The 24,885-nt window shown below is 39.9% G+C and overlaps 1 protein-coding gene across 1 annotated transcript; it reads right to left on the reverse strand.

Annotated features, from left to right (window-relative positions):
* Positions 1-5,355: 5,355 nt before the first annotated feature.
* Positions 5,356-10,081, reverse strand: Ereg (epiregulin). The gene is made up of 5 exons (XM_052198912.1): positions 10,030-10,081; positions 8,543-8,629; positions 6,942-7,065; positions 6,253-6,402; positions 5,356-5,437 (listed from the first exon to the last, which is right to left on the reverse strand). The coding sequence occupies exons 1-5, from the start codon at positions 10,079-10,081 to the stop codon at positions 5,356-5,358; spliced, it is 495 nt and encodes a 164-aa protein (XP_052054872.1).
* Positions 10,082-24,885: the final 14,804 nt, after the last annotated feature.

The following is a 24,885-nucleotide window of genomic DNA, read 5'->3' on the forward strand; positions in this document are numbered from 1 at the left end:
CTAATCCAAAACGTATTCACCTGTGTGCGTGTTACTGTATGTGTGTGCACCTGTGTGGTACACACTTATGTGCTTTTGTATGTAGCGGCCAGAAGTCTGTGTCAGCCATCTGTCTCTGTTGTGTTCCACCTTATTTTTAAAGCAAGAGCTTGCACTGAATCTGCATACCACCAATTAATCAAGACAAACTGGGCAGAGAGTTCCCCTACCTTTACCTCCTCAGCACCAGAATTTTGTGTGTCCACCACCAGGCTTGGATTTTTTAGGATGATTCTGGGGATCCAAACCCAGGTCTTCGATCTTGTTTGGAAAGTACTTTCTTAACTGAACTATCTCCCCAGCTCCAGAACCCAGAATTCTACAACCCCTATGCACATTTGTAATTATGTACTAGATACTAGGTGTTTATTTACTTAATATTTATGCATTCTTCTCTAGAAAAAATACCCTCCTTTTCCTTTGTGGAATATTCATTAATCAATTCATTTGTTTTCTAGTAGATAAAAAGCTATTTCTTTTCTCAAATAAAATGTCCTTCCTTGGCAAAAGGGTAAAACTATATTCCAAGTGGAGCTTTGATATTCTAACTTCCTAAACCCATGATAGGTCAAATATAAAATGGGTGGAGTTTATAGTCTTTCTTATAAGTCACAAGAACTGCCTTTTCTTTGTCTTTTTATTTGACTCTATTGAATCTTCTGCATTCTTCCTACAGATGCCTACTTGGTTAAGCCAGATGGATTTTTAAGGGAATACCAGTTATTGAACACATTACCATTAACTACCCTGAGACTGTGGAAAGTGACATTGGATAGACAGTAGAATGTAGTAAACTGGAATTCAGTATAGGTATGGAGGCTGAGAAAATCTACTGCATAATGATCCTCAAAGACATGGGTCACATCGAGAGAAATATAGGGTTAAATACAGAGTTAATTCTCAAAATCTGTACGCACTTGGTGCTTACACAGGCGCTATGCATGATAAGGCAATATTGAGGACTAGACAACTAGAAACCAGGTGAAAATGATGTCCTTGGAGCCAAGAGGTAAATGTGTTGCTTCTTTCCCCCTTTGCCCTGTTGGTCTTCATATTCAAACTTTGACTCAGTTTGCTGGTTCTATGGGATTTCAAAATTTCCGATTTATAATAATTCTTGTTCCCTCTGCACAAAATAAATAAATAAATGAATGAATAAATAAATAAATAAAACAAAACCCCTCTGAGTTAGATTGAGGCTACCTCTCCACCGAGTTCTGTTGCCTCTGACAGCCAGAATTTGACTGACTTGAGGGTTAGGAGACCTCATTTCTCAGGCCAGCTCCGCCTGTTGTCTTTAGTTTCTATGCTGTTGTCATAGGCCATAGCCTCACTGTCCCCAAACTAGCAAAGGCTCAAGGAGTTCAGAAATTGATAAAGACATCTAGAGGGGATCTGGGTGTGCGTGGCTTAGTGCTAAATTATATACATTTAGTACACACTACAAAAAGCACAACAAAAAATGTCTTGAAGGTTGTTGGAGCAACATACAAGGAAGCACATGGGACCTACCTACTAGTTTCTCCTCTGGAAAGCCAGGAAACTGAGCCTTGGCGGGGGAGGGGGGACACAGGTTAAGGAATTGTGAGTATTCTTCAGGCTGGTGTAGTTCTTAAAAAGCCATTTGTCATAGGACATGTTGAAATACCCATGAGTGTATTCTTTGAAAACATGATAACACTTAAAATCGCTATGATTCCTTTTATTGCAACACTTCAGAATATTAGCCCCTACAGTGAGGTCCATATATGAGATCATTCCCAAGTTAAGAGCCCTATGTCTTTCTATTGCCACACCTTAAAGCTGCGACTCTACTTTCAAGCCCTCTAATGTGCTAGGACACAAATAGGGAAGGGAAAAAGGAAGAGATTTCAGCCTTTTTTGTGTGTTTGTACTTTTATTTTTCCATAGTGATCTTTGCTAATTCCTAACAAAAATAAATAAAAACTGACAATAACGCATACATTATAGTGTCCTTCACTATGTCAAGGTACGTGACTATCAAAGCTGATATTAACCGCAAACAAATTGATACAATTCAGTACTCTGATAACATTCATAGTCAAATAAGTTTTAAGGTGAACGCAATACAACTTTATGTTCCACTAGAATCTTTAATAGAAATTTTATACGAGTGGTTCTTCAGACTTACAAAGTGCAATGACAGAGTGCAGACAGGCAAAAGGGGAAAAAACGCTGCGTGACATTCAAAAGCACCATGTTTCAATAGCAGAGATATCTTAGACAAACATAGTCTTCAGTTAAAACTTTAAAATGTAGCCCAGATGTGATGTTTATGCTCACCCTTTTCCCATAACATTGGAAAATTAAAAAAAAGGGGGGGGGAGGAAAGCCAATCAAACTTAAAAAGAACTCTACAAAATAAAACTTGAAGAAAATGTGACACATTCGGGCCAATAAAAAATTTAAAGGCAACTTTAAAGATTATTGACTGAATGAAACAAAAATTAGACACTAGGCCATGTCACATATTTGCTAGAAACAGGTATAATTCAATAATTGATATATTTGGGCAGCCAAATTTACTTAGCTGTCTTCTCAAGGACGCAAAAACATCTTTGGCCTTCCCTCCTCAGTTTGACTCTTGACACACAGGATGTGAAAACAGATGAGAGCAGTAGAGTCATGGTCCAGTTACAGGGATGGAGGCTTTAGGTAGTCGGGAGTTCTCAGTTTTATGATAAAACTTTAGTGTCAAGTACAGAGCACGATGCCCTTGTTCATGGAGTGTATCTGCCGGACTATGAGGTAGTCTTGGTGGGAGGCTGTGAGTTATACAGTTTTGCATCTGGGATTGCTTTGGTTGATGTCCCCGTGTTCATATACACAATGTAATGAAAAATCTGTGTATGAATTGATTGTAATCTTATTTATGCTCACTTATTATAATTTTCACTAGAACAATGAATTTCTCAAGCATGTTCACCCAACACCTGCAAACTCCATCATCCTTTTCCATTATTAATACACTTTTAGGGGACTATAGGTATATCCCAATAGTAGTGTTTGCTGGGCATGGGTAAGGCTCTGATGCTAATTCCCAGCTTTGAGGTTAAAACAAACAAACAAACAAATATAAAGGTGTAAACTGTTCCTGAGTTCTTTTAAAACATATTTAAAAATACACAATGTGACTTCAACCTTCTTGCATCTAGTTATGTTGTATATCTAGGAACGCTCATAGTAGACCATGGGCATTATACCATATGATATACCAACATACCAATATCTAAACGCTTTTTTCAGTTTCTGTAGATTAACTGGCTGAGTTTTAGCCCAGTTCTTGATAAGCTTTAAACTTTTGTCTGGAGAAGCTAAGGTCCCTGAAAATAGGCCAGTGTTTTCTTCATCCAGTTCATGTCAAAGGGATTTAAAAATGTGTTCTCACACAGGATACTGGCCTTCAGCTAAATCAAATGGCAAAGAAATACTCTTTCTAGATCTCACTGACCTTCATTCCCCTTTGTCCTTTTAAACATGAGTGTGCTGGTTACTATAGAAACTGAGAGCTGTAATTCTGCAAAGGGTGGAGCTTGTGTGTGCCCAGGCATATGCATAGGAATGCACTGTGCGCTACTTATTTAATCTGTTTCCCTCATAGCAAGGCCAGGGCCTTGGATGAGCCGTGTGAGCCTTCCAGGGTTTTCCATGACTGGTTCCATGGAGTATCAATGATTTGTCCCTTGGCACTTTAGAGGCCAGAGGCAACTCCTCGTTTTTTTTGTTACCTGAACATAGGCCAGGAAAAAGCTGGAGGAAGACTAGGCCCTCCCTGACCTGGTATGTGTTCCAGGGAGATTCCACCTAAGGTTGAGCATTTGGCAAGGCAGCCTCCAGGAGGAAAACCTCCTCTAGCAGTAGCTCTCAGGGTAGCTGCACAGAATATTCTCAGTGATGCACTAAGACCTGCAGGCTGAGAGTGGAGACCAGCCTTCTGCCTTTCCATTGAGGACAGAGGACAGAGAAAAGGGGCAGGCTTCCTTTTAGTTTCCATGGGTATGGAAACTTTTCAAAGCTTTCAAATGTGCTTCTCCTTTGGAAAAAAAATGGATTGTGATTTATTTTTCCTGTATTTTCCTCGCTTCCTGCATTTGGATACATGTTTTAAAATGTAACTTTAAAATCTGAAATAAGGTGTTGCCTGACTGTGTATTGTTAAAAAAAAAATTTTTGAAACTGGGTACAGTACTATATGCCTGTAACCTAGAACCCAGGAGGTTAAGGCAGGGGAGTTGCCATGAGCTGTGGGGCTAATGTGGACTAGAGTGAGACTCTGTGTTAAACAAACAAAATAACAATAACAAAACAACAAAAAGGGAAAACAAAAATCTTCTTGAGCATGAAATACAAAAGAATATTTCCTTATCAGACAAGATCTGGTTAGCATCCTCCTGTATTTTAAAAATACAATTAATTCGATTTGGATTCTGCTTTATAAATATAAAACTTCAGTTATAATTCTTCAGTAAATTCCCTATAAAAATAAATATTCTAAAGTGAGGTCCAAATTTGCCTTCAAATGTGGGTTTTCTGATTGATATCCAAAACAACAACCTCACATAATGATGAACTGTACATAGATGGAACAGCTGTTGTTTGATGGGTTAGCACAGGGGGATTGGCCTTTGTCCCCTCTAGACACATCTGAACCCTATAGCTGAGATGCTGAAGAGACATCCTCTCCAGTACTAGCTGGCTCAAATGTGTGATTCGAGGCACACAAGTTGTGTTTACCTCCTCGCAGTCCCATTGTTATTACTTTTTAGTACATGACGATATAGTCAAGCAATTATCGCAGACATAAGAAGTAGAAAATAAATTACTTATGCAATTGATTTGACCATACTTACTAGGCTTGCCACCCACTGTGCCAAGCCACAATATAGTCAAGCCAATAATCACAGACATGAGAAGAAGAGAATAAATTACTTGTGCAGTTGACTCGACCATATCACTAAGCTTGAAGGAATGTCCCTTACAAATACCTCCCAAGACACAGACTGGGCGTTGCTCTCTTTAAGCACTGCACCAGCTTCATGAACTTTGAAGCTTTTCAATAAAGCATCGTACTCAGGAAATTCTTACAAAAATATCAAATTTCTTTTGATATTAAATATTTTACATATAATATATTAGCAAATATATTTCTGTCAAAAATAAAACACTTTCCAAGTGTATTAAAAAAATACAGTTGTTGACCTAACACATGACCCAACATAAATATTATTAACACAACAAAATATTGACATCAGTCAGGCATGCTGAGCATCCTTGTCCATAATTCGATGGCGCTGTTCAGACTTGTGGCAGCACTGGGTCCCCTGAGGTCACTCTCTCGTATTCCTCCCTTGATTTTTTACTTTTTCGATTTTTGTACCTGTAAATAATCAGAAATGAAACAGGACTGTAATTAAAAGAAGTAAAAACAAGCCCTGAAACAAATCCATGGACTCTGACAGTGTATGAAAAATGCCCAAATTTGGGTTTGGGTCAGGTAGTGGATAAAGCAAGAGAGCAAGAGAACAGGGTCCTGTAGTCAACAGTTTAGGTAAGAAATGGTTGTGGTGACACAGTTAACACCGTGAAAGTGTTTCTCCAAGGGATTGCCAGGAGCACAAAGCTGAGAGATGACAGGAGAAATTCTCCATCATCTTTTTCTATCACTTTCTCTCCCCAGTATTAAGTTCAGGTACATGTAATCTGGAAGGCATTATCACGAGATGGCTATTTAGTACAAAATCTACAATGGCTTTCTGGGGGTAAAATAACTACAATCTGTACCAACTTCAAACTAAGAAAACTAAATTGGAAGCATTTTTTATGAGCACTATTACTCTAGCATTCTCTGTTTCAGAGGTCAGTCAATGCAAAAACCCTGACAATCTTTAGTTATAGTTCTTCTTAGTTGTCATTTTGTAATAATATCACTGTAGGGGGAGAACTGTAATTTTTATAGGATGAGAATTTCTGTCTGGATTTTATAAAGAAATTATATTCCTTATTTGAGTTTTATATGCACATAGGCAGGAAGTAAAGGTAATGAAACCCAGGTGCTATGCAGCAAAGCATCTGTGAATAACACAGCACAGATTCCACTTTATTCCTCTCACACTACATTTAGATTTCAACCAGTCTATAGGTCTGGGTTTTTTGGTTTTTTTTTTAATTAGGCAATAAAACTAACTGGCTTACCATCTGCAGAAATAGTATATGGATCCAGCGGTTATGACAAGAAACAGGAAAATGAGAATCACTGTCAAGGCAACATATTCTTTGCTCAAGGGCTGGTGAACAGTTAGAAAAAAGTGTTCGCATCGCAGACCAGTGTAGCCCACTTCACATCTGAAAGAGAACAACGGCAAACAAAACCAATTATTTTAAAACGAAGTCATGCTATGAGTTAGCATTACAAGAACTAAGTCCCCAGTGCAATACAAGAAACCAGGATGATTTGTTAAAAGTTATAAAAATGAATTAAAAAATGGAACATGTTGTTAACTCAACATTAATAAAATAGTTCTACACAGCATCTAGTCCAAACTCCATGGGCAAAAGGACAATCTGTGTAGCTGCCGAAGTACTGGTCATCTAGAATTATGTATATGTATATGTATATGATGTATATGTATATGTATATGTATATATTTGTCATTGTAATAAGGGAAGGCATGTGAAGTTCCCCTTGTTATTATTATGCACCCTAAAGTGTCTGTCCAGACTGAAACAGTCTATTTGCTTCCTAATTTTGAAGAGGTAATAAAGTTTTTAATAGTATCTATAAAGTACATTTCAACAGCTCACAGAACTATATTAACTACAGAAGCGGAAAGAAAAGCGCGGGGTCCAGAGCTGTCACTGGATGCTTGTTTTGGGCACCTTACCTGCAGTATTTCTCATGCATGTCCACCACGTAGATGCAATGCCCATGCAAGCAGTAGTCATCCATGTCAGAGCTACACTTTGTAATCAACACTTGAGCCACACGGGGATCATCTTCCATCTGAACTGGGAAAGGAATGGGAAGTTTAATGACTTGCATTCTGGGATTCTGGGTGTATAGTTATGCTTCTCTATGTAATTTCAGCAGAGAGGTCGGGGTTAACAGTGAAGAATTTTCAGGGGTAAGGTATTACTCAACTTACCACATTTCCCCAACCAAGAAACAAACACCCAAACATACAATAGGCTAAAAAAAATGAATCTTGAGGAGGTAATTCTCAGAAGACAGACAGATAGACAGACAGACAGACACACACACACACACACCCTCCATATTATGATCATTCTCTTTGCCAAAGTAAAACTTGCCTTTTGTTTGATTTTACAACCCTCAAAGCAAATTCTGAAATGAGTTGAAAGTATTAAGTCAGGAGAGCTTAATTCTAAAATAAGCCTTGGTTGGGTGTATATTTCCAAATCATTGAGATTATCAGCCAAGAAGCCACTTTTGAACATCTCTTGAATGGATACCTGACCATGAACTAGACAAATTTTGAAACAGAGTCTCCTAAGAAAATAAAACAGTGAATGTATGCATTTTAAATAGAAATATTATTTATGATGGCAATGTAGGTCCATTGGCAGAGCACACGTCTAGAATGCACAAATCCTAAGTTCAATCCATTCCACTATTTGAACTGGATATGGTGGTGACTCCCCACTGCAGAGGTGGGAACAGAATGATCAGAAGTTCAAGATCAGCCTCAGCTACAGATGTGTTTGAGGCCAGCCTGGGACATATGAGATGCTGTCTCAAAAAATATATATATATATGAATAAAGAAAACAATGATTCACCTAAAATATTTAGAAAATTATCTAAAGAAAGCATACTGGTTGGAGTATCCCCCAAAAAGACAAAACAAACCAGTGATGGAGGGATTTTGACAACATTCCAGAAACCTTGGTGGCAAACAACAAGAAAAAAGTAGAAAATCTAGAACCATTCTTTGGATTTGGTATTTAGCTCAGAGCACAGCACAGAGAGTTAGTTCTCCTGGACCATGTTGCCCATGGGGGATCAATGGATGTCTATCATTCACCTTTGCATTTCTACCTTCACATGGCGCTGATCACACTAAACACTCCACCAGTGTTTCCTGAGCCCTATGGCTGAAACAGGAGAACATTTATTCCTCTTACATGGCACACAATCAAGAGAAAAACAGGTTGTGTATGGAGTTTGCCTTTTCCTGTTCTTCATGGGATCTGGCCCTTCAAATATTTTCCAATAGTGGCTTTATACTCATTATGATTTTCTTTGCTTTCTATGTTTCCAAGATCCAAATCTTTATAACTACATGTCTGATCTTTCTCCCCTTGTTATTCCTTCATGTAATTTCTCCAAATCTCTAGTTAATTATTAGGTTAAAGATGGATACAGCAGGTGTCCCTTCCTCTTATTTCATTAGCATATATTTATACCTACATTTTATTTGAAAATGTGTAAAAGTTCGATGCCACTTTCATGATCATAGACCTACCTAAAGCTGTACAATTATCCTCGGATTCTTCTGGGATACATGATGGAATCACTGTTGTGCTGATAACTTCTTGTAGAAGGTGGGAACCTAGTTATGGAAGAAAATCAAATGTGTAATTAGTGCTATGAGGAAAGCAACTTTCATTAGAGTTCTGCGTGTCTTTAATATATATTGGGATTTTTTTTTTGTTTTAAGAAGTTAGTTCATCAAAGTGATGACAGACTGTTATGGAAACAGTCATATAATTTGAAAAATATAATCTAGATAAAATAAAAATCTTGTTGCTCTTTTGGTTCATGCGGATTAGCTCCAGGATTGTCTACACACAGTAAATTTACACATGTCCTGGCCCCCTTCATAAAATGGCATCGGATTTGTATATAACCTGAGTAAGTCTTCTAGTATACTCCAAATCATCACCAGATAACATGTAAAACCTAATACAATGTAGATGCTCTATGGTATCTGTTATACTGTGTTGTTATGTTCAGTACAGACAGTATTCTCAAATATTTTGAACCCATGGATACAGGAGGACCATGTGTATGTCTTATCTAGTACTGGAAGAAGCTGGTGAACAGTGCCAAACTGTGCAAGCCCTAGCACCCAGTCTTCGTCAGCACGGTGAACTTCAAACAACTGTCTCACTCAGAAGAAAGACAAATGGTGGAAATTAGGCATCAGAATGACTCAGGCCATGTCCAAGTTGTATGGGAAACATGATAAGAAGAGCCTTTTACTTCTATATGCATTTGCACAAGAGCATTTGCCTCTCTTGTTTCATCTTTGCATGTTTGAACACCAACCATTTTTCTGACCTATAGGAGTTACTGTGCCAATAGTAGTGGTAGGGACAGGTGCAACTGGCTGGCCTCCAATGTGCATTTCATGGAGATACAGTTCTGCTCATTTTATCTGTGCTATCTTGCTTTACGCTCTCAAAGATGCTAAGCAGGAAACCATTGACTCCATCAGACGTATGAGAACTGAGCATGTGGTGCTTAAACAACTTCCCTCAGTGATGCACACAGGTAGTGTTGGGCCACAGGACAGAATTTGGAAATGGATCGTAATACTGGAGTGTGATGAATACTGCAAGGGATACACTGGAGAAGCTAGAGCAGAGTATTATTTACATCACCTCAGAAGGAATGGGGAAATGAGGATGGCAGGAGGAAACCCAAGCTCTGTTACTTGGGCACAGTAACTTCCCCAGCTCTCAGTTGTTCTTACAGACTTTCAGGGAGATTGAAAGGGATTCCTGCCCCCTCCAAGAAATCCCAGATTTATCAGAGATTCCCATAAATATTCTAGACAGTCAACCTCTATAGTTTGAGAGAACTATCCAGGTGGTGCCCTCTACTGGTTTATAGTTAGAGTATAAATCTCTACAAGTTGGCATTTAAAAACACCATTTAATCCATATTGGGGAAAAGTGATTTTTCTCCTTGATCAGAGGAACTTTGAACTTATTAATCAAACTGTACATGAGGGTGTTCTAAACATCAAGACACAGATCGACATCAAATCCAACCTCATGGTTCCTACTAACTACCATGTTTCAAACTTGACCCAACAGCCCTATTCACAAAAAAAGATGTGCACACAGCAATGAGTCCAGCATGTGCAAATTAAATGTCTTATAAAGGATCACTTATTGAATGACCATAGAAGACAAAGCCTAAAGACTCAGCTTTATAATCTCCCATTGGTTTGAAAACACTGAAAGCTGTAAATCAGTAGTCCTCCACCTTCCGAATGCTGCGACCCTTTAATGCGGTTCTGCAGGCTGTGGTGACCCCCAACCATAAACTTACATTTCCTGTTACTTCTTAACTATAATTTTGTTACTGTTCTGAATCATAATATAAATATCTTATATGTGGATAGCTGATATGAGGTGACTCTGTGAAAGTGTCATTATCTCTCCAAAGGGGTCATGACCACAGGCTGAGAACCACTGCTCTAGAAGCATCTGCTCCCAGTTATGCTTCTTCATTCAACAAGAATTGCTTTGACAGGGCCAAAATTAATCTTTCTGAAAGAAAGAAAGAAAGAAAGAAAGAAAGAAAGAAAGAAAGAAAGAAAGAAAGAAAGAAAGAAAGAAAGAAAGAAAGAAAGGAAAAGAAAAGAAGGAAGGAAGGAAGGAAGGAAGGAAAGAAAGAAAGAAAGAAAGAAAGAAAGAAAGAAAGAAAGAAAGAAAGAAAGAAAGAAAGAAAGAAAGAAAGAAAGAAAGAAGGAAAGAAGGAAAGACCAAAGTTTTTGTACTGTCAGTTCAACAGAGATGAAAACGTGTAGGTGTGGAATGAGGTGTGTGAATTGCAGGAGGAACTGGATTCTCATCCGTAATAGTTTTGTTCCATTTCTTGACAGAGTTTTACAATGCATTGTACTGATGAATTAAACCCTTTAACCTAGACAGTCTCCTCAACACAAACTGGGCTTCTGACTGTACATGATTTTATCCTTAATACCCTCCCCCCTCAGCTCTTCCCTGTAATTCCTGGAGGAGACCTTTCAATTCTCAATCCAGAAAATTACCTTTGTGTGTAGGATGGGTGAGGGTGGGTGTTGGGACACAAGTCTCTCTGTCCAAGCACATTAGCCTTGAGAAGTCACACAGACTAGAAGAGGTGCTGATGTCAAGATGAGCATTTCCTGCTTAAGATTGCTTTTAACTGCTGCCCACCCCTGCTGTGGGCTGCAGCTGATCCCAGCTGGTGCTCTTTACTGTTCCATTGTTGTTTATTATGGCTTTTATAAGTTACTAGTTCATCTTCTATTATAAGCTTTGAAGTGCTTAGGCTGCAGGTAAAATATTTGTCTTTGTACATTGTAGAATGTTTAGCCTAGGGTTCACACCTTCTGGGACACTGGCCTTTCCTGGCCTGAGATTCTCGTGTGGAGACAACTCATTGGTTGGACAGTTTCTGTGAGACTTGCTGTGGCAATCCACCAGCAAAATAGTTTACAGATGAAATAGTAAATAATGATGTTAAAGTGTGAGATCACGCCAGCGATTGACAAAAATGAGTCTAAATCATCTATATCCATATAAAGCTTGCTTGATACAGGACTTTGGAAAGTTGAATAGAGGAATAAATGTAATTAGGAGATTGAAAAGCCCACACACAGAGGACTGTGATATCCATGTCTGTCACTTTTGCTAAACGTAACACCCCAGTGTTGAGGATTGGAATGAAAGGCCAGGCTAGGTAAGCAGTCCATCACTAGCTGTAACCACAGCCCAGCAGTCATTATTTTAAAGTTGTACAGGGAAGGAATAAGCCCTAGTGTCATGTCCACATAGTTCCTTGGTCTTAAGTTTTTCATGGTTTTAGAGCATTTGTGTGTATAACAATCTGTGCTTCAATTGCAAATATGTTATTTAAGGTTTTTGTTCCTTATAATGAATTCCTGCTAATAAAGTCATTCACTAGGTTAAACATTTTGGGTCTTGCCCATGTCAAAATTAGATGTAATGGCAATTGATACTGGTTACTAAGATCCTGATGAAGTCTATACAAGGTGGCATAGGTAGATGACCTGTAAACACAAAGTGTTGCTTAAGAAGTTCAACTTCATCATGAAAAGCAAAGACCAAAACCACTTCAAGACTATTATTATCTGGGTCACAGCTCCAAGTGGGCTTAGGAATTTGGTGTTCTCTATCATCTCCCCCTTCACCTTTTGGAGATTGCATTTCAGTGAAATCTCAAACACACCAGCAGGAAATGGAACCACTGACTCACAGGATACAATTCGCCTCTTCCCCATGAGTCAGGGCCCAACCTACACCCTTAAGCAATGGTGGGGACCGTGCGTGTGCGTGGGAGAGTCTGAGTGCTGTCACCGGAATGGGGATAGCCCTGACAGCCATGGGCCCTGGACTACTAGTACCTGTTTGCCCAACAGTCAGGCCGAATACCTGACATACAAAATGTCCTCATTGCCTACAGTTCCTTCTGACCTGCTTCCCAGTGAGGACACTGAGGGGATCACAGAGAAGACCAAAAGAGAGGAAGCTGGGACATGACTGAAGAGAAGGGCAAGTCATCAAAAACAAACAAACAAACAAACAACTTCTTAGAAAACAATCGAGCAAATAAAAGTGGTCTAAAATAAATGATGTTAGCAAATGAGAGGTGTTCACCTTCTTTTCCCAATAAAAACTTTCAGAATATTTAGACCAGAGGAACAATATTTGCCTGGCCCATATGGGTAGGCAAATCTGCTTTGAATCCTTCCAAAGGTCACCCCAGCTAGCCTGCCCTGGAGCTGTTTGGTTTGCCATATTCTTCCAAGGTGGGACTATAGAATTTCTTGATAATAGTAGATTTCTTAGATCTTGTGAACTTAGAAAAAGTAAAGTAAAAATTCTGCTCATATGGAATTCACCAGCAAAATATTTTGCAGATGAAATTATACATGATCCTATTAAAATGTGAGATTGCACCAGTGAATCTAGCAAATCACTTCATGAAAAGATCTACTTTCTGTCCTATCCAGTAACAATCTGTATTTCAGAGAATATGTGTGTATATTCTTAAGCGTCATTTATAGATAACCGAAAAAACTATATTTGAAATAAAACAGCACAAGTTATAAGATAGATATCCAGATGTTTCCTTTTAATTTTGAGTCTTAAGAGGTCCAAGAAATTTTCCCTGGAAAGTGACAAGGAAAGACTTAATATCACATTCTTTTCAACTGTATGCATTAACTTCCATAATATCAGTTGGAACTTCTAAACCATACCCTAAAGTATTTATACATTTGATATCATGATACAGTGCTAAAGAGAGTCAAGAATTAATATTTAAACTCATTGAGTAAAATGCTGAGGAAAAATTATGTTTTTACACGGTACTTGGTAGATAACTCCTTTATCATGGAAGTGTTTCCATAATGAGGGAAAATCCGAGGTACTCTTATATAGGGGGTAAAATATTAGTCTTGCTGTTCAGGAACTTTATGACTTAGAATTCTAAAGATGAGTCATGGCTCTATAAGCTGAGAATTCATCTGTAAAGTATTACTTTAAATCTTTTGGAATCATTTTCCTTGAGATAGTCTAATACAGGGAGACCTTTCACAGCCTTGTGTAAATGTGTGTTCTTCCTTCTGGCTTCTACTTTTGTTGATTCAAACAGAACATGTAAACATCTAATTTTGAACAAGAATCTTCATAAAGAATCCACAGTTGGATTCTAGTGTTGTCCTTTGGGGTCTTTTTACTGTAGTCATGGTGATGACTGCAGTCGTGATGATGACGGAAGCTTTGACTATTTCATGACATTTCTAGCACCGTGCTAAACAATTTACTTTCCTCTACATGCTGGAGGTCAAACATGAATCTTTTCACAAGGATAAAGTTTTAATCAGTGATCGCACACAGGAACACACACAAGAAAATGACTATAGATGAAGTCATTTAAACACCCTTTGACACTGTTTTAAAAGACAAGTTCTCCCCATGTAGCTGAGGCCAGTCTCAAATTTTCACACATCCTCCCTCAGTCTAACTATTGCTAGATATACAGGCCTGTGCTATTATTTATCATCATGAATGGGCCGTTTTAAAAATCTTGAAGGCAAATCATTTTCACCCCAAGCAGTTCCATAATCTAGAGCACATATTAAGAGGTACTCAAGACTTCTCCTTTGTGAAGAGTAGTCTGTGAAAATATAGACTTGATTTGCATTGAAGAATTAGACTTGAGTGAAAGAAGGGTTTAATTTTCATAGGAGGAAGTTAGCTCATCTCATGCTTCCTTCTAGTTGGTTACATTAATGAAATATTTATTCGATGCATATCTATTGAGCACTTTCTATTTGTGAAGCTTTGAACACAATGGAAAAGGGGAGAGACACAGTCCCTGTCCTTCATAGATTCAATGGCATTCTAGACCTAGAGTAAGGATGGAGAAAGCAGAGTACATGAAGAATGGTAAGGATTCAGTCAGAACATACCAAGGTTACAGTACCTCTGTGTGTGCAGGAAGCAGGCAGGACAGCCCATTTGTGAGTGAATGGCTAAAAGGAGAACTTATGGGGTGATTGGATTTGAGTCTGAAGGTCATACATGACCTTTCTGTGTGCATGGAGTCTGGCAGGAACTGGTGAAGCCCGTTTGAAAATGCGATATTATCATATATATGGGAGTGTTTTACATATTCCAAGGAAATAGTATGGAGTGAAAAAGAGAAAAGTTGGGAACTGTTATTAGACAGTCAGAAATGGTCAAGGAAAGAGAAAAATAGATGGGAGGGAATGGGGAAGTTTAGGGTTGTGAATGGGAAGAGGTGTAACAGGAGGAACAGGGGGGCAGCTGTGCAGTGACTGAAGAAAGGATTCACTGCATACAAGTACAGATATTGCTAAGCTGATAGGTTTTGTGATGCTGACACTTAACAGGACTTTGCTCAGGTTAGGCAAGCACTCTATCGTGGAACCCCCAACGATGACTTTTAAGACACTAGAAGAGGTACCCAGACTACCACTAGTGGAATCCCCAACAATGACTTTTAAGACACTAGAAGAGGTACCCAGACTAGCACTAGTGTGAACGCCTTGGTAACTCAACCTGTGAATTATGGGAGACAATAAAAGCATGTGTTCCATCAGAGGTTCTCAGCCAGGTCCAATTTTATCAGCCAAAGGTGTTTGATGAGGTCTGGAGGGGTTTCTGATTGTCACAGTGGGAGTTGCTACTGACATCTAGTGAGTAGAATCCTGATTTTCTGCTAAACACCCTGAGATGCTCAGGCTGGCCCACCACAGAGAATTAGCCATCCTGTCTGAAGAGTCAGTGCCAAATATCCCACCCTAGGCTTCTGAGATATGGGCTCTAGGTCTAGCTCAGTCCATTTTATCCCCCTACTAAGAAATTACTTACCACTAGAAACAGAGAGCAGGAAGTGAGGTTGGAGGGAGATAGGTGCAGGGTTTGGATTAGATAAGTCCTCATTCTCCTACTGGCTTATCCACCATTCTTTCTTCTCACCATACAATATCCACCCCCTCCTCATCTCTTCTGTCTCTCTGTCTCTCTGTCTCTCTCACTCTCACTCTCTCTTTGCCTCCCTATCTCCCTCCCCCTCCTTCTCTCTCCATCTCCCTTTTACTCTTCCTTTCCTCACTCTCTCCATCTACATACACACACACACACACACACACACACAGAGAGAGAGAGAGAAAGAAAGAGAGAGAGAGAGAGAGAGAGAGAGAGAGAGTACAGAAAGTAAACAAAGCTGGGTAAGCATACCTTCCGTGAATAGTCTATAACCAGAGAATCAGGCATACAAGGGGCAGGAGATTAGATTAAATTGGCACTAACCATAGGATTTTCAAAAACTATAAATTAATTTCAAGATATCTTATCTCAGGTGCATATCTAAAAAGGCACTGGTTAAAGAAAAATGTATCGATGAGAACTGAATAAGGTTTCAATCTTGTTATGAATCCAGCCAACACAGACATTTAATATAACCTGTTACTTCCTTGCGTCCCCACCAAATCTGTTTAGATACAGATTTAGTCTAAGATATGACTAGAACAGCACCAGAGAAACAGGTTGGCTCAATGATGGCGTGTGTGCTTCGTCAATAAGCCTTTCAGTTACAAACTATAAAGTCCTGATACACAATAAACGTGTGTGTATACACAAGCCTGTGTGTCAGTAGCATCCATATCTCACATTTTTAATTGGTGATTTTGACCTAAAAGGTTAAGCAGTAACCTTTTTTTCAGAACAAATTTCAGATGATCTTGAGTATTAGAAATAGCATCCTAACTAATTAAATCATTGCTTTAACCTAGAATGCAACTGAACCTTTATCTGCTCTCTCTAGACATCTCTTATACAAATGGCATCACCAGAGGACACCAAGTCCATTGCATTACCTCATTCTTTTAAAAATGTCCCCGGATTGCATTGGCATACCAAGTCTGCCAGGTGGCTCCTCTCTAAGGTTCTTGCCTGTCACAGCTTTGGGGAGCCTTCCCACTGTCTTCCAGTGGAATGCTCCCAACAGCAATTATAGCCACATTAATAGACAATTTGCATAAGCCTATATTTAGAGTACAAATGAGGAAGCCACACCTCAATGTTTAGTATCTTAAGAAAGGACACCTCACTTCAGCCTCTCTACTCAGGGAATAGGAGATTCATAAAATTGGCCAGAAAAATTAACAATTACATAAAGACAGAAGAAACAGAAATATAATACACTCTCTTCCCAACTACTTTAGTTGGTATATATTTTGGAAAGTAAGAGAAGTAAAAGACTCTGCCAGCTTCAATGACTACTTTATAATGAAACTCATGTCTAAGATCTATATGAATAAAAATAAATCTTTTAGGTCAAGATCATAAATTATAAATATCTGATATGGAGGCTATTGACACACAGGCTTGTGTGCACATACACACTGTACATACACACATGTATGCATGTATACATGTATGCATGTATACATACAGACAGACATACAGACAGACAGACATAATATGAATATTATGTTAAAAAGTCAACTATTTTAGCTCATGTTGAAAGGATAGGTAAGTGTTTTCTCTGCTTGGTTTGGCCCCAGAAGTGAGCCCACATAGAACAGGTTCCATTCCCAGGACAGCCCTAGTTAACTCTGGAATTTCTCTATTAGAACCTGTTATTTTGACTCCCCGTTAGCTTTGGGACCCAATGCCTACTGACACCTGCTGAAGTGCCCTTGAACTTTGTTTTTTGGTCCCAGTCTCTCAGTCTTTGTAAGGTATTTGATATTGCTGAGTGTCTGCATTGACCAAAAGTGTACCATTGTATCTGGCTTTATTCAGTGATTATTTAAGAATAAAATTGGGTTAGAGGGTTTAAGATGCCTAACACAAAACATGGCCAGCCCACAGCAGGCATCTGGTAATAGCTACTTCCTGTCTTGCCTCCTGGATTTGGATTCCAGTGCTGAACCGGACACCCCAATTATCTAAGCTGCTCAAGTGGCAAGACAATGCAAAAGACACCTGGGGTACCTGGGTCAGAATCCAGACAGGAGAGTCTCATCAGCATGCCTTCCTCCGGGGAGTGTCGTCTCAGGTTATGCCAACAGTCCGGGAGATCATAAACTCGCAGGGTCAACAGAAGGCAATCCCACTGCCTCACTGACTCTGTTTCTCATAGTTCTGAGAAAGACTATTTCCTCTGCCTCATTCTCTCGCCCTGTGCTGAAGCCACGCCACATGGCTATGGAGATAGGTGTCACTCATGAACATCCTCAAAACCCCATTTGAACATGAAAGAGAATGTTTGACTTTGGATCAGGCCTCACTACGCAGCATCACTGCCCACTGCAGAGCTCAAAATAAAAATGTCTCACCCTCTCTCAGACCTCACAAGATCAGAAGGGACGAGTCAGCTGTACACTTGCAGGTTATTCAGAAAACCATGCCTAACTGAGCTATGTCCACCCTTTTCCCTAATGTTCCTTTAACTAAAAATGCTAGTCAACTCAGACTGGGCCTCTCCCAGCTTATCTGTCTTGTATGGGAACTTGGGTCAGTTTCCTTGTGCATAAAACAAGAGCATTGTTCTCAAACTTTTATAAATGTAATAGTAGTGAAATGGCTGTATGTAGCTACTTGAAACTGCATACATTAGGGATGGGTAGTGAAACTTGACTCTCATAATCATAAATGCATAGGCAATCCACAAGAGCAATAAAAGGAAGCTTAAATCTAGAATATCACTTTCCTTAGAGGGACAAAGTCTGATTTCTAGGGAATTTTTCCTTTGAGGAGGAGCACAAATTCCAACAGTAAGTAGCCTTGCCTTTTTCTTTCTTCCTTTCTTTCTCCCTCGCCATACTTGGACTGAAACAATAAGACCTACCTGCATACCAGTCTAGAGAGATTCAACAGAGAACTCCAAACAGGAACTTTTCTAGTGACAAGAAGTATCTCAACAGACTGGGAGAACAGAAACTGACCTAGCTCATTTGGAACCGGCCTTGGCGGCTGATGAAACAGGTGAACTGTAATTAAGCACTGCAATAAAGGAGTTAAACGCTCTCCTGACAACAAAAACACACACAGCACACCCGCACTAGGCTAGGCGGCTGGCAAGCTCATTATTCATAGACTCTTGCTATCCCACATTAGCATATCCACTGAGATTCGCAGAATAGACACTTGCATTGTTCGAATACATACACCTTGCAAGTGGAAAAACAGAGTCACTCCACCACTGCGACCTTTAGGTTCATGTCTAACTCAAGGAAGACTGTTACCACCATCTGGAGTTTATCCTTTTCACAGAGACCTTAAACCAAACACAGGGAGGCAACGTTGTTTAAAGTGGCTCTTCTAGCAAGGCGTTCTTCGCTCCTTTTTGACAGAAACCACAGATCCAGTTTCCACTTGGGTTCTTGCCCTTAAACGTGTAATCTCTAAGTATGCATAGCATGTACTTCATTAGGGTTCCCAACCCCTATAAGGCATGTCAAAATAATAATTTAACTGTCACATCCTGCACAGGTAGTGTCTCAGGGAAATTTGTCTCATAGCAAGTTCAAGAAGAATGTGAGACTGGTAACTTTTGTTTCCTTATTAGAACATTCATCTACTGGGAAAGTTTATTTATAACTCTTAAATCATCTGGTACATAAGAAATTAGAAACACGGGCGGTGGTGGCGCATGCCTGTAATCCCAGCACTCTGGAAGGCAGAGGCAGACGGATTTCTGAGTTCGAGGCCAGCCTGGTCTACAGAGTGAGTTCCAGGACAGCCAGGGCTAAACAGAGAAACCCTGTCTTGAAAAAAAAAAACAAAATAAAAAAAAAAAAAGAAATTAGAAACAATTGGCTAAACAGAGAGAGAGAGAGAGAGAGAGAGAGAGAGAGAGAGAGAGAGAGAGAGAAACTTTACAAACGATGGGGTCTTCCCATTTGTGTCCCTGCCAATAAGAGCTAACTCATTTCAAACAAGAAAACTACCGATAAAACAAACAAAAAAACTCTCTAAATTACCCATCTTTACAGCCTCTGGGAGGCAGGGTCTGCTGGGGAAAGCCTCAAAGGAGAAGTCAAAGGTCTGTTGGCAGTTTCTTTCAGGACCTGCCCAGGTATCCTTGGCCCCAGCAGCCCTGCCTGGAGCAGGCACATCCCAGAGCCCCCTGGTTGTAAACTGGATCCTTTGCACAAAGGTCTCTGGCAGGCTGAAGCAATCTCTTCGAGCCCCACCCCCAAGAAAGTAAATCATTATCTATCAGAGGTACTATCCATACCTTTGGGGTTCTAGGACTGCCTCATTTTCAAAAGAAAAGAAAAAAAAAACTTTTAAACTTTTAAAAAGTTTTTTCTCAGGAAAATTGATGTTATTCCATGCAGAACTTAAACTAGTAATGAATTTCTCGACTAAATGCAATTTTAACCGACCAAATCGCACCATCCCGCACTTCCCCAACCCTGCCAGTGGGAAAGACAGACTCTCAGAAGACATCCTCTTAAACTGAGCCTACTTGAACCCGATGGACAACTCCATACTTGGCCTATGACAAATGCACGCGGCCTTCCTCCTCCCTCCCCTCCTCTCCCCGCTTCGCCTCTTGGGGGCGGCGAGCTCTTACCTAGGCAAAGCAGCACCAGGACCCAAGCAGCAGGGAGAGACTCCATCCTATTGTCTCGGTGCAGCTTGCGGAGTGCAGGACAGCGGGCAGGAGCAAGGCGCCTGTGGCTGAGTTGGAACCGGACTGATTCAGGAACCGGAGCCGACCAAGTCGCCTTGACTCTGAGCTGCAAGGCGAGTGAGCTGAGCTGCCCGGCGTGGCACGGGGACCTTTATAAGTCTGGGGAGGCGCTTAGGCACGCGAGGACTTACTAGCGGGTTGTCCAGGGTTTCCTAATGCCACCCCCCAGGGGGAGGAGTGGTGGCCGGCTGAGGACTGGCCAGATGTCATCCTCCCTCTCAGAAACACCTGAGAGGAGGGTTTGAGGAATGAATGTCCTTCTAGTGAGGTTGGGACTACTCCCCAAATTTTTCCACCCTCCCTGTCTTCGGACTCAAGCCCTGAGGAGGTGGGGAGCTTGGACCAGATGGGTTGGTTTGCTCTATGGGGTCAACTGCCGGGTAGTGGGTGGCTTTAGTTGCTGTGGGTGACTGTTGTAGTCAGGGCTGGTGTTTCCAGCGCATACTTTTGGAGAGCTGAGTTGCCAACTCAGGGCCGGAATAACTCCCTGTTTGGGAACATACTTGAAGCCTGTCAGTGGCTCCAGAGCTCTGCTCCCATTCAAATGCCCGGAAATGCCTTTCACCCTCACGCCTTCCTTCTCAGCCCCTCAGCTTCCAACGTGATTCAGACATTTATCACCTCAAAGTCTAGTAATTATGAAGAAAGCCCTATATTGTTTTTCCGTTCTGTCCTATTTGCTATCTATTAGCAATTTTTTTGTGTTAATAACTCCAAACACCACCTTAATCCAGCACTCCCTTATACAACACCTTTTGACCTCCCTGTGTCTGTCTCAAATGCAAAGTGAATCGGTCCTTACCTAAGCTGTCACTAGTTTGTCAGACAAATCGGCTCACCACCTCACCATTTCTGCTTCTTCTCAGTTTCCTCCCATTGCTGAAGGAGTCATACTTGGGGGAATGGCTGCCCTTTATGATGAACTAGACAAATTGGTCTATTGTGGCTTTCTAGGCCTGGTATGTTTAAGTCCACAGGGATTTCTTCTGCTTTGAGATTTCTTTTCCCTAAATTCATAGAATCTAGATCAGGCCCTATGCTTCCGGTAAAATGATTTTGTACACTTTGATTTTTATTTATAAGTCTGGTTTTCATATCTGTACATACATAGTGTTTTTCCCCTGATTTTTGTTATATTCCCCTGGAGGGCTTAAGAATAGTCAACTTAGCACACAAACAGACTGGGATGGAAAATGGAATCTGAACGATTTTGGCTAATACATTTCTTGATTTTTCTAGCTCAAATTAGAAAATGGATTGTTTTTAAGCTCTTTTCCCTGTATTCTCTCTCCCTTAAGTCAAGGTCTTTGAATGTTCACATATTTTGTTGTTGGAAAGAAATACTGCATTCTTTTAGTGGTGAAGATTTAAACATTTGAATGGAAATCCTTGCCTAGCCTGCTCAGTCTTTCTAGCCTGGCTCATGTGCGAAGGAGAACTAAGACTAGCTAATTACTGGAGAAGATAAGGGGTGTGTTAAGTGCAGTGCCTAGAAGGTCAGTGCGCCCTGAGAGATCCCACTCCTATCTGCAAGTGCCCACTCCTTGGGGGCACTTGGTAGTTAATCAATACTTGTAACTCCCGAGAAATCCAGGAACAATAGACTAGAGATGGGCAAGCTTTCTCTGTTGACCCCAGTCTGTTCAAAGGGCAGATTAGTAAGGAGATTCACAGTGATTTTTTTAAAATTGCTATATATGTATACTATAGCAATGACTAAATCTGAGTAATATAGCATTGGTAATAGACTGTAGTTTTGTGGGACACTGATAGGAGTCATATATTTGGTAAACCAGAATTAGGGAAAAGAGACTTGGTTACGAATTAGATTAGAGCTGAAAATAGAAATAGCTCAAGTGCCTCAGGAAGCAAAGCAAACTCAAAAGAATGGGTCATCGGCTGGAGTCGGTGACTTTCACAGTGACTCGTGCAGGCACTTGCAAGAAGTGAGAGGCGAGGGGAACACGCTCGCTCTGGTCCCTGACTTCTTTCATCAGATGGAGTGCTGCGCCCTCTGTTCATAAAACAACCAGAAAAGGGATGGCGAGGGTCATCCTGACAGCACACAGCAAAGGACAGCTCGGCCTCACCCAGAGTCAAGGTGGATTGTCACTCTGTGGCCGATGCCTACACGAGGGGGAAAATCCTCACACATCTCTTAAAAATTTCCACAGCCCTTCAGCTGGCTGACTGGCTGGCTCCTAGCACTGTGTGAGGAAATCTTTTCTTTACTGGTTCTGTGTTTACTCAATTTTGTAGCCATTACTTTTCAAGAATGACTCCACCATGACACATCAGGAAAGATTTGCTACTGCCTCCGCAAAATAGCATTCAGTATTTAAAAAAAAATTAGGAACAATTTTCATTAATCGTTCACTTTATATCTGGTATACAGTACAATCATATTTCCTCTTAAAGACAGAAACCATGTTTGAGTGCCTGCCGAACAATTGGAGAATGAAATGAATTTATAATTTTCCAACTAGAAAGATGGTGCTAAAATAAGCAATTGCCACTTGACACGTATGTGCAATTGTTTTAAGAGGTTCGTAGTCTTACGATACAAATGACATATACATATTTAATTCTACTTAAACGTGATATTGAATTTTTACTGTGATTAGTAAGTATATTCAGTTTTTTAAGGATGCTGAGTTCAGTGTGGCTTTGTAGCGTGTACTTCGAGTACCAAGTGTGTCCATGCTTTTACACATGTGCTTTCCTCTTCTGCTCTCTCTTACCTCCTTCCTATCCCCTGTAACTCCTCTTCTTTCCTGCAAATCTTTTTCACACTTCTGTTTATATGCTTTATTTTGTGACCCACTGGGCCTTCGAGACCTTACTCAGTGTAATTTTTTCCCAGCTCCATCCACTTACCCGCAGATAAAATTCTGTGGTGCATATATGACATATTTGTAGTATCCATGCATCATTTGCTGAATATATAGACTGCTTCCATTTCCCAGCTTGTGTGAGTCCAGCAACAGTGAACGTGAGTATGCATGTATCTCTGTAGTATGAAACAGTGTGTGTGTGTGTATGTGTGTGTGTATGCGTGTGTATGTGCGCGTTTGTGTGTGTGTTATGTATGTGTATGTGTGTGTTTATGTGTAGCTATTACTTGTATGTGTTTGTATATGTGCATGTAGCTGTTTGTGTGTCTCCTGTGTGTCTTATGTGTGTATATGTGTGTCTGTGTGTGTATATGTGTGTGCACACACACATGCGTGTGCATATGTGAGTTAGTTTGATTTTCTGATAAGCCTCCAGACTATTTCCACAGAACTGCACTAGTGTTTGTTCTCACTGGCAGTGCGTAAAAGTTCCCCGTTTCCACTCATGTCAGCATGGTGTCATTTGTTTTCCTAATGATTGCTGTTCTGACTGAAATGAGAAAGAATTTTAGAATAGTTTTCATCCACACTTCCCTGCTGGCTAATGATATTGAAAGTTTAAGTATTCTCTAGCCATTCCTATCTAGTCTTTTGAAACCTCTTTGTCAGCTGGGCAGTGGTGGCACATGCCTTTAATACCAGCACTTGGGAGGCAGAGACAGGCAGATTTCTGAGTTTGAGGCCAGCCTGGTCTACAGAGTGAGTTCCAGGACAGCCAAGTCAGCACAGAGAAACCCTGTCTCAAAAAAAAAAAAAAAAAAAAAAAAAAAAGAAAGAAAGAAAGAAAAGAAAAGAAAAAGAAATCTCTTTGTCCAGTCACATAATCCATTTTTCTACTGACTTTTTTTTTTGTTTTTAATGTTTAACTTCTTTAGTTAGTTTCGTATTCTGACCATTAATCCTTAATCCAGGACATAACTTCCAAAGATCTCCCACAGTCTTGTGACTGCTTCTCTAGATTCTGCTGTACAGAAGCATCCTGGTTTTATAAGAGTTTGTTAGTTATTTGTCTTACTCCCAGAGAAAATTTTTTACCAGTGGGGTTGGGGCAAGGTCAGATAGAGTCACTGCAAAATTCTAACAGAAATTCAAGTACTAATATGAATACTGCTCAAGTATTACGTAAAGTATAGCAAAGGAATGAAGGCTTCAAAACTCTAATGAAGCCAGCATTACACTGATATCAAAGCCAAATGAAGACAAAAAGTATAAAAGAAATATGATAACTTTATACCATGATCTTCCTGCTGAATACAGTTATATATCCAGGAATTTCTTAATAAAATGCTCACAAACCTAGGCCAAGAACTCATCAAGAAGATCATTCATCATGATCAAGTTGACTTCAGTCATAATCAAGTTGACTCAAAAACTAATAAATAGAATTTTTCACATAGATGAACTGAAAAATGATCATCTCAATAGTAACAGAAAAAGTCCTAGATAAAATTCAATATTCCTTCATGACAAAAGTCATGGAGAAACTAGGAATGGAGACAAGATTCCTCAATGTAATAAAGGCTGCATATGTTAAAGCTATGAATGCATGGTGCTAAATGAAAAAGAACCCAAAACATTGCCACCAAGATCAGGAAGAAGACAAGGAATGGTGTTTACTCTCTCTACTTGTTGATTATGGTGCTTGAGGTCCTAGTTCAACAAGAGAAAAATTGGATGAATGTAAAAATGAATATAAATGGAATAGAAGAGG

This window comes from Apodemus sylvaticus, chromosome 11 (assembly GCF_947179515.1).
Source record: "Apodemus sylvaticus chromosome 11, mApoSyl1.1, whole genome shotgun sequence".
Classification (NCBI taxonomy): domain Eukaryota; kingdom Metazoa; phylum Chordata; class Mammalia; order Rodentia; family Muridae; genus Apodemus; species Apodemus sylvaticus.